At 40.8% G+C, this 16515-nt stretch overlaps 2 protein-coding genes across 2 annotated transcripts in view; both read right to left on the reverse strand.

Moving 5' to 3' along the window:
• The window catches only part of gnai2a (guanine nucleotide binding protein (G protein), alpha inhibiting activity polypeptide 2a), a 67908-nt gene extending 60515 nt beyond the window's left edge, over positions 1-7393 (reverse strand). Inside the window, exon 1 of the mRNA XM_064303970.1 lies at positions 6418-7393. Within this exon, the coding sequence (XP_064160040.1) occupies positions 6418-6535 (118 nt within the window). The 5' untranslated portion in view covers positions 6536-7393. The remainder of the gene's footprint in view (positions 1-6417) is intronic.
• A 6961-nt stretch (positions 7394-14354) lies between these two features.
• The window catches only part of slc38a3a (solute carrier family 38 member 3a), a 36984-nt gene continuing 34823 nt past the window's right edge, over positions 14355-16515 (reverse strand). Inside the window, exons 16-17 of the mRNA XM_064304944.1 lie at positions 15884-15987; positions 14355-15383 (exon numbers count right to left, since the gene is read on the reverse strand). Coding sequence (XP_064161014.1) covers positions 15282-15383; positions 15884-15987 — 206 coding nt within the window. The 3' untranslated portion in view covers positions 14355-15281. The remainder of the gene's footprint in view (positions 15384-15883; positions 15988-16515) is intronic.

A 16515-nucleotide genomic window follows, 5' to 3' on the forward strand; every position in this document is an offset into this window, starting at 1 on the left:
ATTTTGACACTCAGGCTGGGACAGAAAGGTCAGGCGTAATCTCTCTGGCATACTGTGTCACTGTAATCAGAACAGACCTTTAATTACCTCTGAACCACCAGACAGCTCACTGCCCACAGCCACAGCTGCTGAGGGACACGTTTCCCTCATAAACACACAGTACTTACGGAAAATTCACAAAAGATAAGTTATAGCCATATGTTCTAGACTAGCCCAGATATGCTTTATTAAAAATGGATGGTACTGGAAATGTTTAGTGAGCACAGTCTGTCCACATACTGATGGAATCCTGCCCTTGAGGGGCTTAAATTTGTGACATGATGGAAATCAAACCAAGCTGGGCAACAGCACCAGAACGGGAAAGTTGTGTCAACAATACCGGCCATAATGGACTGTACTGCCGCACACAAAACTTTTCAAAAATCAGAGAATCACTGGTGTGGCAGGCATGTGGAACCCCTCTTCTATCAGAATACACAAAGAACTCAGCCCCTCTAGGCCACCACGTGCTTTCATTAGCTGCCTGACCAGGAAACACACAGGACAGATGACATAATGCTTATGGCTTAAGCACTGGAAGCAGACGAGCCTGTAACCAGCTGTGGAACGGCTTCCAACATCTGGAATATCATTTTTCCTCCCGCCAAGGGGAGTGTGTTATACGTTTCTAAAATTAAACCTCCCAAACGGCACTCTACAGTACACAGAAATGTACATATAATATCCAGCTACAATGCACAGATGTGATTGGCTGAAGGAAATAAACTTAGGGTCTCCAGACCAGACTAACCAGTAGGGAGAAATAATATGGAGGATTTGTAACGACGTAATCAAGAAATTGAAGAAGAATAGTGTATTCATAAAAATGGTGAATACATAAAATTGCAGTCCTTTCCCCCATCTTCAAAGACAACTACGTACATGGAGTCATACATCCACGGGCGACCCTCTCTCCATATTTAAGTCTCCATGCTGTGAGCGTCGATGGCTCTCCAGAACGCACTTAGCCGCAGCGAATAAGGGTCGATACCACCTCACAGACACGGGAAATAGCAGAGATCAATAGGAAACGTGGGGGTGGAAGGGTGGGGTGATAACTCAATTACATTCTTCAGAGAAAAAAGGGGAGCCTTTTGTTCTGCTTCTAAGGCAGGCAGAAAACACCCCGGGCAGACACGTCCAAGCCGTTACATTCTAATTGAGTTAGCTTGGTAAACATCTCCCCTGTTAAGCCCTTGAAGTGACAGACAGCCTCATAAGAGCCAGAACCTTTTCAGGAAAAAGTTCTGACATCAACCTCTAAAAAAATAACTAATTGGTAGCTTAAGTGTAAAAAAAAAATGTCCAACATCACCTGGGTCTACTCAGCCTTTTTCAGAGTTCCCTTGGGCATCTACTAGTTGGTCTTCAATTGAGTACCAGTATGGGAATACACCTCTGATTATAGACATCGCTGTTATGGTCACGATCAAGGACCCAGGGAGGAACCCACTGCCACTTTACCTCAGCTCCCACCCCACCAGTAACATTCAAGAATGTTGATGGGTAAAGGGTGCAAGTGTAAAAACATCTTCTGGCTCCTCACTTCCTCCGTCAAGCTAAATCACCACACCACTCCACCACATATTGCTGTGTTTTGCTTATCCATAAGCTATTATTATGAGTCCCAGGGTAATGAAGCAAGGCACAAACAGGCAGCACATGACTGCCTGACTTCAAAACTATGAAGCACCGGGTTTTTCCAGGTTTGGCATGGTGGCCAAAAGGTCTGTGCAGTTAAGTATTACGCAATTGACTTCCCATTAGACACAGAGCAGTGGTTTGCCCAGAGGCAGCAAGACTACAACCGTACCCGATGACCCCCCAAATCCGCACACTCAGTGCTCAGTTGATCGATGCACATTCCTGGAAGAGAAGACACTGGCTGGCAGGAGAGTCGTGTAAGTATATGTTGTGTATGTGACCGTGTTTGAGAAAACGACACCACAAGCACAACAGAAGGAGGCCTTAGTTTCCCGTTTTCAGGACCATGACTACTGACAAAACACATACCCTATCAGTTACAAACAAGTGGGCGAAATGGAGAGAGATCAATCTCACATTCACCAACACACCGGCACACAAATTCAGCAGAAGTCATAATACCACTACAGGTCCAGACAGTATTTTAAGTGTAAGAACGTGCATGTGCGTGTGCCTGTGCGCATGTGTGTACCTGTAGTGTGTTCACGTGGAGTGCACTCACAGGGCTCAGAGAAGAGAAAATCTCCATTGCAGGTGAACTGAAAATGTGAGGTTAGAAAAATAGAAAAAACTTAACTGAGTAAGCACTGGCATTTAGGAAGGACCAAGATGCTGAAGGATTAAACTAGGATCAAAGTCCAAGACTTAACAACCCTTCAAAAAGTGCTGTAAGATAACTGAAAACTTTAACCCACAGAATATTTTTCCTCATGTTTTTTATTCCTTGTTACACATTACTTAGTGATTAAACCAAAAAGCATTCATCTTCTGGACTGAATGTAGATCTGTGTCTGGTTCTAAAAAAGCATGAAATCCATCATTTCCACACATCTGCCAAAATGCCAAAAATAGCCAAAGCGCACATTGTTCAGTTTACACAAAGCAATGCTCCCTTGTTCCGAACAGGGTGGAGAAACGTTACCTCCTCCTCCTCCTGCACACTCTTTTTCCTGGCTTTTAAGGCCGACAGGAAAAACAGCTCTGTCCTCAGCTGTTCCCCACGTTTCCACTGCACTCTCTGCGGCTTCTCTGAGGTGGGACTGCAGCACATTTCAGAGGCTCTAACTCTTGTTTCATGTACCGCCATGCTTAACGTTAGATGGCCAAGGAGAAAGTGAGGGAGAGGAGTCCCCACTGGTCACCCCAGCTTCCAAAAATCCAATCAAACCCTCAGATGTGGACGCGCCATAGACTCAGCTCGTCCTTCAAGAGTTCCTCTGCCTTAAGGCCGTGTACAAATATGCGCATGCAGTTTTTAATAGACACACTCCTAAAAGCAGTGCGACCGCTAAACACACCCTTATGTGTCTGGTGTTGAATACACATCACTGCTGCATGGATTTGCCTGAACTCAATGATGGCAAAAGCATGAACCTGTTTTGTTGGAGCCACATCTTTAATCAGTCAGGGACTGGATACATCTTCAGCCACATCTTGTGCAATTGCATTGTGCAGTTGAAACAGATATTTAAAAGGAAGTCATTAAGATGTTGGGACAGTTTCTCCAAGCACATATCACAATACCAGAGTGAGCAGGAAGGAAATGGTGTATTAACACACAAAATAGCTAAATAAAAAAATAATCTTACAAAAATCTGACTCATATACTCCCAGTTTTGAAAGCAGCCATGTACAAAACTCCCGTTACTTTCCCCTTCCTGATGCTGGTTACCATAATAACACGTGTGTCACCCTGGAGCCTCTTTAGACCGTGACTCAAATCTCATGTCTGTTGAGCGCTCAGCTAAACCCGCACACTGGCATAGATACTCATTATAGCAAACAAAACGCACTCTGCGGGACCCAGCTAGTTTAAACGTCAGCGAGGGCTGGGGCACCCAAGTGACCTCATCTCAGACTTTGCTAAGCAAAGTATATGCTTAAGCCTACCTTAAGAGATTTCCATCAATGATTCATGTCTGAGTTTTGCTTTCACAGCTGCTTTTAAACACAGGACACAGAGGTGCTGTGTACGGGCCTGTCTGTCCCTCGGACTGGCAGAGTGGGGCTGCTCAAAAGGTCATCTTGGTCAGGGCTTCTCGTGCTGGGGTCTGGGGACCATGAAAGCCCCAGGGTACCCTCAGGAAAATGTAAAAAATAGATTCCCCTTGTAAGAATTTTTGTTTACGTTTTAAAATTTCATAAATAATGTTTTTCATTTTCATATGCACTTGTATTTGCAAAATAATAATACATTTATTCATATTGAACAAAACAGAGTCTGATATAAAATACACAGCATGACACCCCATTTTCTATTTTAAACAAGCTTTTAAGTGCTAGGCAGACACCACGCTGCAGCCTGTAGAGGATGCTGGATAGAGGTGCCAACCATTAACCATTTCAATGCCCACATAGGCCACAAGGCGGCCATTTAGGAACGCTGAGATTGAAAGGTTCTGGTGGTGAAAGGTTCTCCCCAACTTTTCCAGAGAGACAAGCAGACATGCCTTTCACCTTCATTCCCTCCCTTTTGAGGCATCCCAGCAGTCACAGTAGGAGGCACAGTCCTCCAATCTATCCCAGAAGAAGCTGCAAAATGAGGCACCTCCTGACACAGACTGCAGTTACTTACTGCCTTCATACTAAAATAATCTTTATTGTTGATTGCCATGTAGCACAAAGACACTATTAAAATAAACAAAGATTGCTGGGCACAAAACATGCAGAATGATCCAAGATTCGCACCTCTTCCTTTGCGCACTTGGTTCAAGCAGAAGCTATTGGATGGCTTCGGGTGGTGAGCAGCAATGTCCTAAATATTTCATTGCTAAACCCCAACCTAATGCACAGTGCTCCCGTGTACAGCAGATACTGTTTACATGTACAGAAGGGGACACAGAATATGATTGCTATGTGTTAGCTAGCCCGTTGTTCTTCATATCCAATTGGCTGCTGACTACAGTCGTAAATGCAAGCGCAAGCACCCAAGCAAGCACGAATGTGCTCCCAGCTGAGTAATATGGAGTAATTTCTCACAATAAACTTTAAGCTCATCATTTTCAAGATGCAGCTCTCGGGAAGCATTTTGTTTTGTCTCAAGTGAAGCGCCTTGACCTGCTGTTCGGCCTCCAATCTTTAAAAAACTCACAGAAGGAACACTGCGCTGCTGTGCTGCTGTCAAAACACTGTTGAGCAGAGGGCAAAGGGCGTGTAGAGTTGCTGTCACTAGCAGCTATGGTTAGGCAAGCAAGGTAGTCAAACCTTTTCAGAACTAGCGGCACAGTCCCGCTTTCTTACCAAAGTGTGTGTGTTTGCGTGTGTTGGGGGGGGGGCATTGAAGGGCAAGTCCATGTGGCAGCGTGCCATTGCATGCAAATCCACAACACGTTTTATTATGGTAAACAGGCCTTTCTACCAACACCGGTGCTGGGACTCCAGGGACACTTAAAAAAAAAAAAAAAAAAAAATTTTTACTGCCCAGCCAGGTAACCATTAAACCGTGGGGGCGTGTGTGTACGCGCGATTGCAACAGGTGCCTGTGAGGCCAAAAACTGAGTTTCTGTCACGAACTGAAAAGACGCGACACCGTTGTTGTTCACTTATCACAGGTCTTCGCCGTAGAGTATTGGACGGTTTTCACGTTTCAGAACGGCTTATACGTCGTCCGTCGCCTTTATGTAGCAGACACTAAATTGCCATTCATTAGTGAGGCACGCAAATAGACTGAGTCCGACACTTCGCCTTGAGAGCTTAGAATAACTGGCCGTAGCCGCGCTAAATCAGTTCAGTGCTGTAGCTAACTGATGGGCACAATCAGAGTAGCACGGAAGCATTTGGGAGCACAAACGAAGGACTTTGGCTCGAGAAAGGAAAGCATAAACAGTACTGTAGCTCCAGTAAATACTCTGTAAATGAATTACTGACACCGAAGTGTTCAAACTCGGTTTTTAGGCAACATATCGGACATTTCAGACGTGTAGCATTCTTACACACAGTTGCTTAAAATCTCAGATAAGTATTCTTTATTTTTACTTTGAAATAAATAAATAAAACCCCGAGTGTGTGATTTCTTAATATAACTTAGGCCTATTCGTGTAACAACATTTTGAAGGTTGAAGGTCCGTAGACTGGTAAGTAGGTTACCCTAGTGAGCTATCTTTTTCCGCTGGATCATTATACCGTTTTCACAATTATTTTGGACAGGACACAGCAAGCGGGTATATTTCCCACAAATATATACACGTTAGCGCTTGGCACCACGGATGCTTCCTTGGCTAGCCTATTGAAAGCGCCGTTTATTTTGCTATGAGGTGGCTGGTTTGTTCCGATGAGAGCAGCGCTGCAGTTTCGCTTGCCGTGGGTGCTGATGACATGCACACCGAGTCTCTTTAGATCCAAATGTCATATGTCAATATGACACATGACAACAACAGGGGATATCGTTCTATTCACTAAAGTCGTCATTAGCAAAGGGTTTACTAACACGATAGCCTACGCCAGAATTCTCAATTCTTGCAACACTATATATATATATATATATATATATATATATATCACGCGGTTTATTTATACAAGACTAACAATCGACGTATAGGCTACTCAAAATATCAACACAGTCGAAACAGGTTTCCGACGGAATAAGAACGTGCCAACTTTCATATCTCACCACATGCACCCTGAGCTCCTTGGAAATAATAGAAAACAAGAGATTAAATGTATCATAGGCCCTACCTAACAACAGCAGTTTCACCTCCCTCGCAGCCTTCTCTCCATCCTCTCGAAGATTTTTATCAATCATCTTGGATCTTTCGGCGGCCGCTTTGTCTTCCTGACTTACTGTACACCCCATGGTTCCAAGTGCACGCTTCAGGGCTGGTTTTTTATGGGGTTCTTCTTTAAATAATGAAAATATCAAATCGAGAGGCTGTTTCCTCAAGTCACTTGCGACTCAGAACTACTACAGCCTACTGCAACTTCCCCTTGAAAAAAACGTTTTTTTGAGAAAAAATATATCGCTAGTTAAATTGCAGCTTCATCCACTGGCACGCACATAAAATCGTGCTGGCATAAATGTTTCCCGTTCCCAATGTCCAACGTCCACTGACCGTGTTGAGTTTTCCACTTTGTAGCCAAGTTATGTAGCAAACAAATTGGTTAATACTCCCATGAACTGAGCGGTAGCCTATTAGAAATCCACTTGATCCCTCTTATGTCAAAGCTACAAAATAAATGCAAAAAAATTTGACGTCAAAGATTAAAGGAAATGACACCACTATGCTGGTCTCTTGAATTCGACAAACTAGAGTGAAAGTTTGTCTCCAAAAAATGTATGAATCCAATAAAGTTATAAAGCCGGGGTTTTCCAGACTCCTGTGCTGACGAAAAGGTAAGGAAGAAATAAACAGCTCGACAAAAGTGAGTGCTCCAGCTGTAGCACAGCACTAAATGATATGATTTAATTAACGAGCATCAGATCTTAGGTGCCAAAGCACACAAAATCGTCAAAACCGCGATTGTATAACTGCTTAAAAACACAAATCAATTGTTTGTTTCCTCTTTCTTCAACGTGGTCTCTGAACGTCTGATGCGATCACAGCTTTTCGGCTACAAAGTGTCGTTCCCTATATATTTTTTTCGTTTTACTACAGTTCTCACAGCATTCAGCTCACGCCACACCCGAACCCGTTAATAAGTTCCTCTGCCTGACAAGTAGGAGACGATCTGTAACCTCTCAGCAGAGAGGACGGCCTGAACGCCCACTTATTTTGCCTTGTGGGAATTGTAGTTTTGAGGTACCATTCTGCAATGCTTTATTGATTTTATTTGTACGGGGACGTGGTTTGTCTCAATTTGTTATTGTTGTTTTTTTAAATGTGAAGACATTCACATTTAGGCGTTATAACACATTAAGGCGTTGTAAAACAGCAACGATTAAACCCGTCGACAGTTTTTACAACTTCTTATCTATTTAAATAATTTCATATACGTATGCTTAGATCATAGTTGTCTTTTGTGAGCTATTTAAATAATTGCTTCTGTTATTGTCGTTATGGTATGCGCTTCTGTTTTTGTCTAATCCTGTAGCCTCTGCATACGATGCAGGATATAAGAACATTTGCTGAATGCGTAAATGTAAAAAATAAGATAATATTCCTAATTCACATAGTGTTCCAAATGACAAGCTATATAAAATTGAATCTTGAATTTAATTTTAATTTAATTCAGTGACTGGGTTAGTAATCTCTGACCTCGTCTGTTTATGCATCCGCTGTCTGCTCTGACCTAGCGGTATATGCATAGCCTAGTCAACACATAATGGACTTTATAAAATAGGCTACGTTACTTTCATTTTTGCCCCGTATGGGAACAGGCATACTTTCTGTAAACGCTAATTAAGGCATGCCAAAGTGTGTGGAATTGAACTTCACAATACAAATTGGATCAACCAGTTATTTAACATAGTTTTATTCATAAACGATGCACATATTCGCGTTAACAGAGTTGTAGGGAGCGCTTGTTAATATCAACAAAATGTATCGTAGTTATAGATGGACTGAGGTCTGACGTTTATTGTTCCATAGCGACCCCACGTGTCCTCCTTTTCGTACACACATTGTGATCAAAACGGATTAAAAGCCTCTTGAAAGGCATATTGCAAACCTTTTCCAGTGAACAGTCGGTACAATTGTGTAGTCATATTAAAAAATATGTTTTCAAAAGCTACCTCACTTATTCATGTTACCGCTATGAAATAATACTTTATTAATCTATCAGTCTGCAAAATATACTTAACCTTGCTTAACAGCCCCATGGTAGATAGTTAATGCACTTTGGAATTTATAACGAATCAGAAATGATAAAATGCGGTTTGACAGATTTTGTCGACAATGCACTTTTGTCATTAATTTTAAAAAATGTGTCTTGGAGCCACTCAGAGGAATGTGGACAGGGAAAATGAATACAAAAAGATCAGAAACACCCTCAGATGGACAGTTCAGCTGGAAATCATGCAATGGAGTCATTTAACAGCTCCAATAAACTAAACTGCTCTGAAATTTGAATATTGCTGAAGGAATGTCTAGTTTACTGAAATAAAAATAACTTTTCTAAAGACGGCACAGGGTATTTGTGCAACAAAACCTTATATTGTCTCAGACAAAATTGTAGCAAGGGCTGTAAATGGAATGTGTCCTGCATGTGAAATAAACTGCACTAGGTGTGTGAAGATGACTGTTTAAGATCTAAAATTCTTTGCATTCCATCTTGGCATGTCACTGCGGTGTCCCCATATCTGAACAGTGGATTTCATATGAAATTGAATACATAACAACTGTTTGATGTCAGGCAAAAAAAACTTGCACATCCATCACAAAAAACCCTTAATGTTTATGATAAAAATCTTGGTTATTCTGGCCATCTTGGTTCAATTTTTAGTTATACATGATTCTAGATGGTAACAGCTGGAAGGTACTATGCTATGAAAAGGCATTTGCCCCTTCCCAATTTACTCCATTATGGCATATTTGTCACACTGAATGGTTTCAGATCTTTAAACAAAAATGTAATATTAAACAAAGGGGACCCAAGTACATGGGTGATATGGGTGTTTTATACCCTTTTTCATTAAATTAATGAAATAATAATTTTTAAAATGTGTTTTATGTTTACTCAGGTTCCCTTCCCTTTCAGTTGGACAAATATGCAATAACAGAGGAAATCAGGAAGGGGCAAATACTTTTCCATGGCAGTGTATGTGTAAGGTACACACACACACATACACACACATATATATATGTCTGTATATATATATCAGTCAGTGGAAGAGGGATATTTAAAATCATTCCATGTCCAAATGTAACAGCAAGTCCTGTTCCTGGAAGTCACTTTATATAGTCGCAAAAAAAAAGTTTGTGAGCTCTTTGGACTTACTTGGATTTCTGCATTTTACTAAATACAAGTGTTCACATACTTTTTCCAGTCTGAACTATGAATGTTTATACAATGTGCTCAATAAAGACATGAAAAGTGCAATGATTGTGTGTTATCAGTTAAAGCAGAGTATGTCTATTATTGTGACTTGGACAATCAGACCACATTTAAAAAGTAATTAATGCAAAAATCAAGGTAATTCCAAAGGGTTCACAAACTTTTGCAACTATATATATATTTTTTTTCATAATCCCCCCCCCCCCCCCCCCCCCCGAGCTGGAGGATGTTGCAGTGATAAGGCAAATACAAGTGCCCATACCAAACTGAAAGAAATTAAAAATAAATTGGTGGTATTTTGTTTTTAAAATAAATGATATCCTGACTCTTTTATCATCCTAAATATGGATGGTACAGTATGACATATTCATGTGTCAAAGTTCACACTGAACTCTCTTCAAATTATACAAATAAAATAGGATTGTTTTTTTTTGTTTTTTTTTTCTTTATTGCAACACTGTTCACAGTACAGTAACTGCTGGTATTTCAATAAACAGGGAAAACATAAAAGTATAACTATTTTTATACTTTAAAAAATGTGGTTTAAAAACCAAATTACATTTGGTTTTTAATCATTTTTTTACTTAGTGTTTTTTTATTGTCAAACTAAACCTATCCCAGGCTATTTACACAGTTAGATATGCATCAAGAGAATATAAAGGGTTTACATTTATATACATTTATACATGCTGCCATGTAAGTCCAAAATTCACACAAGTTAGTTTACTTATTGTCATTTTGTTAAGTAAATCACAAAGGGAAAAAATATAAACTGAGGGCAAAGAACCAATTACCAGACAAGCATGGCAATAACAGAGAACAGTTTACGGATGCCGCCCCCTACTGCTCAGGTGTGATTTTTGGGCCAAAAGTTTCCAAAAAACAATGGTTGGAGTGGTTTAGAGTTTCACCTTCTTGGTCAGTGATGATAGGGTTGGGGTGTATTGGTGTTAGACCCAGAAAGTATCAACAGTAGATGAGCTGAATATCAAGGTTGGGCCAAGTATTCCACATGGCTGGAAAGGGAATATAAAAGTAAATGCTAATGGAACCAATGGCTACAGTATACAGCTTATGGTGACTAATGCTTAACTTCAGCACGGAGTTCAGTATGTGCTACACACTACAATATATTATAAGGTTAGCAAGTTGTCACCATTAGAGTTTAAACCAACCTTTCTTGTTTATTGCACTTTGATTCAATTTTAATTAAGTTGCTAGGTGTCAAAAATTAATCGCGGACTGAAATGGAAAAGATTGTTTACCACCCTCAAACAAGCCAAACTGGAAAGCATCCACTGGAGCAAAAATAAATTAAACACAATAGGCAGATGAAACATGTTTATTAAATGCTCCATGTCTGTGGCTAAATATGACGTCTGGATTATAATTAAAAATTAAAGGCATTATTATAAAAGTGTCCATAATACTATCCTTTTTGGATATACCTTCTGCATTCAAATATTTTTTTTTCTCAGATTACTAAAATATGCAGTTTGGGACTACACTTCTTAAATTAATGTGCAAACTTGTAATGTTTTAACATCCTATTTCCAATTTTAAAATGTAAATGCAGGTTATCAAACTATTGCATTATTAAATAGGGCATGGCATCCAAAGACAGACAGTGACTAATACACCAACAGTGTACAAGATACTGAGAGAGGAATGAGAGGAAGTACTGTTCAAGGACTTCAGTGACCATGGAGGTTGTGCTTCAAAACCATTCAGTTTGACAAAAAAGATTATGCAACACTTACATATAATATTATAGCACCCACTGTAGTTTGGGAAACAGAAATTCATCACAAATCTCCAGAGAACAAGTCTATGTAGAAAACCAGGAACGAGACTGTCACTTACACAGCTGGGGGTGTTACTTCTATGTTAGGGGTTTAAAGGGCCACAAGATGGCATGGCACATCAGTCTAAAAATAACATCAGTCCGGGTTCAGAACAAGATGGATTCACAAGGGTTTCCACCACTTTTAGGCACATGGTAGCTTATAAAAACAATGACATCCTATAAAGGAGAATCCAGTGCATTATGAACAAGAGCTTCCTCCCAATAATGATAGTAATAATAATACTGAAAATGATAACCAGGAGCGTTTCCATCAGTTATGAAATGAAAGTAGCATAGCATGCACCATTTCAGGCCTTGCCATAAACAGATCAGTGCACCCCTAACAGATGCTTTATTATTATTATTATTATTATTATTATAAATGTGCTTATTTAAGTCGTTGTTAAGGGTCATGGGGTTATTTGCTTTCTAGCTTGGGTGGAAGATGGTGCGCCTTCAGAAAACCTTTGTGAATCCAGGAAAGGGACACAAAATCACATTTTCTGACAGTTCCTTCTTCATTAAAGAAAGGTTACCTACTGAATTTGATTTTAACACCCAGAATTTTACAATGAATGCGACCAAAAACAGCAAAGAATGACCAAAATATGAGACCAGGCAGAAGTACTGATACTTACTGATAAGTGCTAATTCATTTAGAAAATTCTGCTTTGAAAATCTAATCCTTACAGAGATAAAAGACATTCACCACAGTTCATTGATGGCTTCACAATATAGAAGTCCTACTATTGCAAAAACCACAGAATGCTTTCTTTAAATACAAGCACAGATACAATCCATTAAAATACACTCATCAAATGAACCACATTTATCTCCAACTGTACAACAAAAAAAAAGAAACAGATTTTTGAACAGATGGCAGATAAAGTATTTTGAAAATACATTTGAAAATGCATGGTACTGTTTTACACTATGATCTTAAAACCATTACATTTTAAATTAGTATACATATCACTTTGTTCAACAATTAACCATTTCATGTTTGAATGGTTCAAGATTAGTATTACAAAGACCGACAGTTTAAATGTACATCTATTTTAAAAAAAAAACAAAAGAAAAACACAAAATAATTATTCATGTACAAATATAATCTGTCAATTGATTAATTAAATGTAAGCTGTGCTTTTCAGCTGAAAGTGCTCTAGCTAATCACCTACGTTGCAGGAATGTTAAAATGACACTGGTTCAGCAAAGACACGTGCACAGCATGGTGCATCTTCTGTACCAGTACGACTAAACTTCCAAGAAAGAATCAAACTTGTCTTCAACATAAACGCTTCCCAGCATCACAATATTTACACCTATCATCCCCAAATCTCCTTGTGCACGTAGTCTTTTGTGCTTATTATTATAGAATTATTTTATATGTATATATTTTGGTTATCTATAATTACTTGTGACAGCTCTGGGCTAAGGTCACCTGTAAGGTGATTCAGGACCTGCCTGTCCCATGTGCCTGTTCCCAGGAAATGAGCTCACAGACCTGGTTACAACAGGAATGTTCTGGAAGCCTCTGTGTGAAAACTACTCTGATGCAATATTTCTGTAGCAGTAACGACCAGACAGACACTCAGTGACTCTGGTACTCAATGGCAGACCGGTATGGAAAAACTGTCAAAAAAAGTTCTAATACATATATTAAAATCTGTAGTAATCTTATAATCAAAACATATAAGGTTCTTTCTTACAGAAACGTGGGAGGAGGGGGCAGTGTTTACAATGAGAGCTGAGATGGAGACCAACAATTTGGGGAGTGGAATGCTCCCCTGGCAGCATGGCCATTGTGACCACTCCTGTCCAATAGCTTCCACTACCTGATTTACCTCAGCTATTGCACTGTGTATTCCCCAGTCTTAATGAGAAAATAACTTATTTTTATTTATGAAAAATACTACATAATGCTCTGCTCTTCCCCTCCACACGTAGTGTAAGCTCCCTTGTTATCATAACCAACACGGGCTCAAAAATGGCTCCTGTTGTACTGGCTGTAGTTTGTGAGGTCACAGGTTAAGTATAAGGGGAGAAGGTAGAGGAGCAGGGAGACAGGTGGGAAGGAGGGGTTTCAACAAGCCAAGCCAAGTTTCTATGTCCGCTCGGATTTTGTTAGGATGCACTACCTCTTATTCCTGAAAGATTGACGGGCCACCATGTGTCTGCCCAGTGTCTGGAAAAGCAAAACTTTGGTACGTGTGCATCGCCACCCACAGGTCCCGTGATCCTCAAACCCACGGAGCGCGCTTCCTTTCACTGCTTACCGTGCAAAACTTTGCCATGGCGACCACAGTCCTGGTGTGAAAATGGCTGGCCGCGCATCCTGGAGGACAGTGCACACTGCAGGCGGTTGAGGTGAGTTAACCAATCACTGCAAAGCGCTCTCCGATCGTTAACAAGGGATCAAAGGCGCTATACAAATCAGACTCTTAGAATTGCTTAGCAGCAAAAGAACAGTTTCAACACATGCATTAACACCATTTTTTCCTCATGAAAAAATGAATATGTAAAAAAGAATTTTTCACATCACTTAATATGGCTTGACAATGCATTTGTCTGCATTCAGACAAACGTGATAAGCATTTCTAGTGATTATGCAGTTAGAAGGCCTTAGAGTGCTGAGAACTGTTGTTAAAATCTTAGTGATTTAACTCAACTCCAGCAGTCACTCAGCACTGTCTACTAACCCTGAATCTGCAAGTTAAAAACAAAAACAGAACTGCCCTTCGCAATGCTGCCCACCCCACCAATCCTGAATATCCCACTGTCCTTGGTGTGACAGACTACTATAGTATCTGCCCTTCCTCATGAATATGTTGATCCCATGTCACCCCCCTGCTCACTGACCTCCACTGGCTGCCTGTTATGGCTCGCATCAAATTTAAGTCCTTGGTGCTTGCATACCAGGCAGCTAAGGGGTCAGCACCAGGGTACATTCAGAGGATCATCAGACCCTACACACCAGCCAGACCTCTCCGTTCGGCCACCTCTGGACGCTTGGCACCTCCCCCTCTCCGCGTCTGCACTTCCCGCTCCCGTCTGCTGTCTGTCCTGGCCCCTCGCTGGTGGAATGACCTCCCCGTGACGGTCAGAACAGCAGAGAATCTCACCACTTTCAAACGCAGACTGAAGACTCATCTCTTCAGGCTGCACCTCTCCCCACCCCTCTCTAGCCTATAGTTCAGCTCACTGTATCTAGCTAGGATAATTTGATTATGTTAGTGTATCTGGCAGGATTGTTTTTGTATGATTAGGTGTGATTCCAGTGCTAGTTTGTACTTGGTAGGATTCTTGCTTGCTGAACAAGCTTACTCTACAGGGTTGGAGTCCTGATCGATGTGGTCACTTCTGGCACTACGATCCTTACTTTACTCTAGTGTTTCTTTTGCGCCTCTACATCATGAAACCTATGCACTTGTTGTACGTCGCTCTGGATAAGAGCGTCTGCTAAATGCCTATAATGTAATGTAATCCTGACAGGTGAAAACAATGCCTGTGATCTGTCAGGCAGATCGGTTTTGTGTGGCTCAGGGGCTGAAAAATTAAAATATACGGACCCTGTTGTGTCTAGCCTGGCTAGACTTTTCCCTGAATAGTCACACTTCTGTTGGAGACATTATCTGAGGGTTTGGTATACCTTAAAGTGTCTTGGCCTGTACTTTCCATCTGAAGAGATAGTGCATCCATTATAATAAAAACAAGAAAAAAGTATGATTCTAAAAGTGGAGAAAAGCCTGCAGGTGGGCGGAGCCTAATGGCCATTGCTAGACTTGCCCCCTGACATCCAATCAATGAAGATGAAGCTGAGGCTCATGATCATGAACAGGAACCCGAGGCAGGCGAAGCAGGCGGCCTGGGAGAAGGAGGAAAGAGAGGAGGATGACCACGGCCACACACATCACAAGTTCAACTCGTTACATTCTGCATTACACGCTAACTCTCAGATTCCCAAACGTCTTCCTCTCTGGGCTCCCAAAATGCCAATCCTCCAGTTGGGGACTCCAACACAATGCAATTCAGTGGCTTTATTAATACAGTGTGTGACTAACTACTACAGCTAATGTATTTACTACAATATATGTAATTTAAAATATGATACTGTACTAATAAGGATGTAAATTATACAAGATTTACTTGCTATGAAAATAATTTTTCATTTTTTGAAATGCTATTTTGTCTCTGAGAACATCAGCATTTAATTGCAAAAAGCTTAAAAGTACAGTATGAGCTACCTAGCCATTCATTAACTTGTACATTAATAAACCGTGGTAGCGAATGGAAATTGTGTGTGACTGAAACATGTCTGCTCAGGCTAGGACAGGGCTCAGGGGGTAGTGCCTGGGGTCTGCTCACCAGGATTTTGGGCGTGGAGCACATGGGCTCCTCCTCCTTAGGTACGATGCGGATATAAAAGACCGCTGGGAAGATGAAGATGAGGCAGGGAGCCGATGTGGCGCCTGTAAGGAGAAGGGACACAGCGATGAGGGGCTGACTCTAAGCTAGGAGGATGCAGGTTTGAGTCCAAGCACTGCAATGCAGAGAGGCTTTGCCATGCCTTTGCCACCTTAAACACCTGTATCACTTCATTTTTTCACATCTCTGCCATTTTACTATAGAGATAACAATGAATAAGGTTCAAAGACATGCATGTTAGGTGCACTCCTGCAGTTGCCCTTGACCAAGGCACTGGCCTCAGAACTGGAGTTGGTCCCCGGGCACTGCACTGTGGCTGCCCACTGCTCCTAAGTAACTAGGATGGGTCAAAATGCAGAGGACAAATTACCCCACGGGGTTCAATAAAAGTATATATTTGTAGTCTGAAATTCAAGGGGTTTCAAGTTCATATTATAAAGTTTAAAGGTAATAATCTGTAAAGAAATTACGGTACATGGAATTTTTAATGAAAGTTTAGTAATGAGGCATTCTTTTAGTGACAATGATGTGTGCAAGCGATCTAGCCATGTTCTCGTTTTTTATCTGTGACG

Source organism: Anguilla rostrata, chromosome 13 (assembly GCF_018555375.3).
Source record: "Anguilla rostrata isolate EN2019 chromosome 13, ASM1855537v3, whole genome shotgun sequence".
Classification (NCBI taxonomy): Eukaryota; Metazoa; Chordata; class Actinopteri; order Anguilliformes; family Anguillidae; genus Anguilla; species Anguilla rostrata.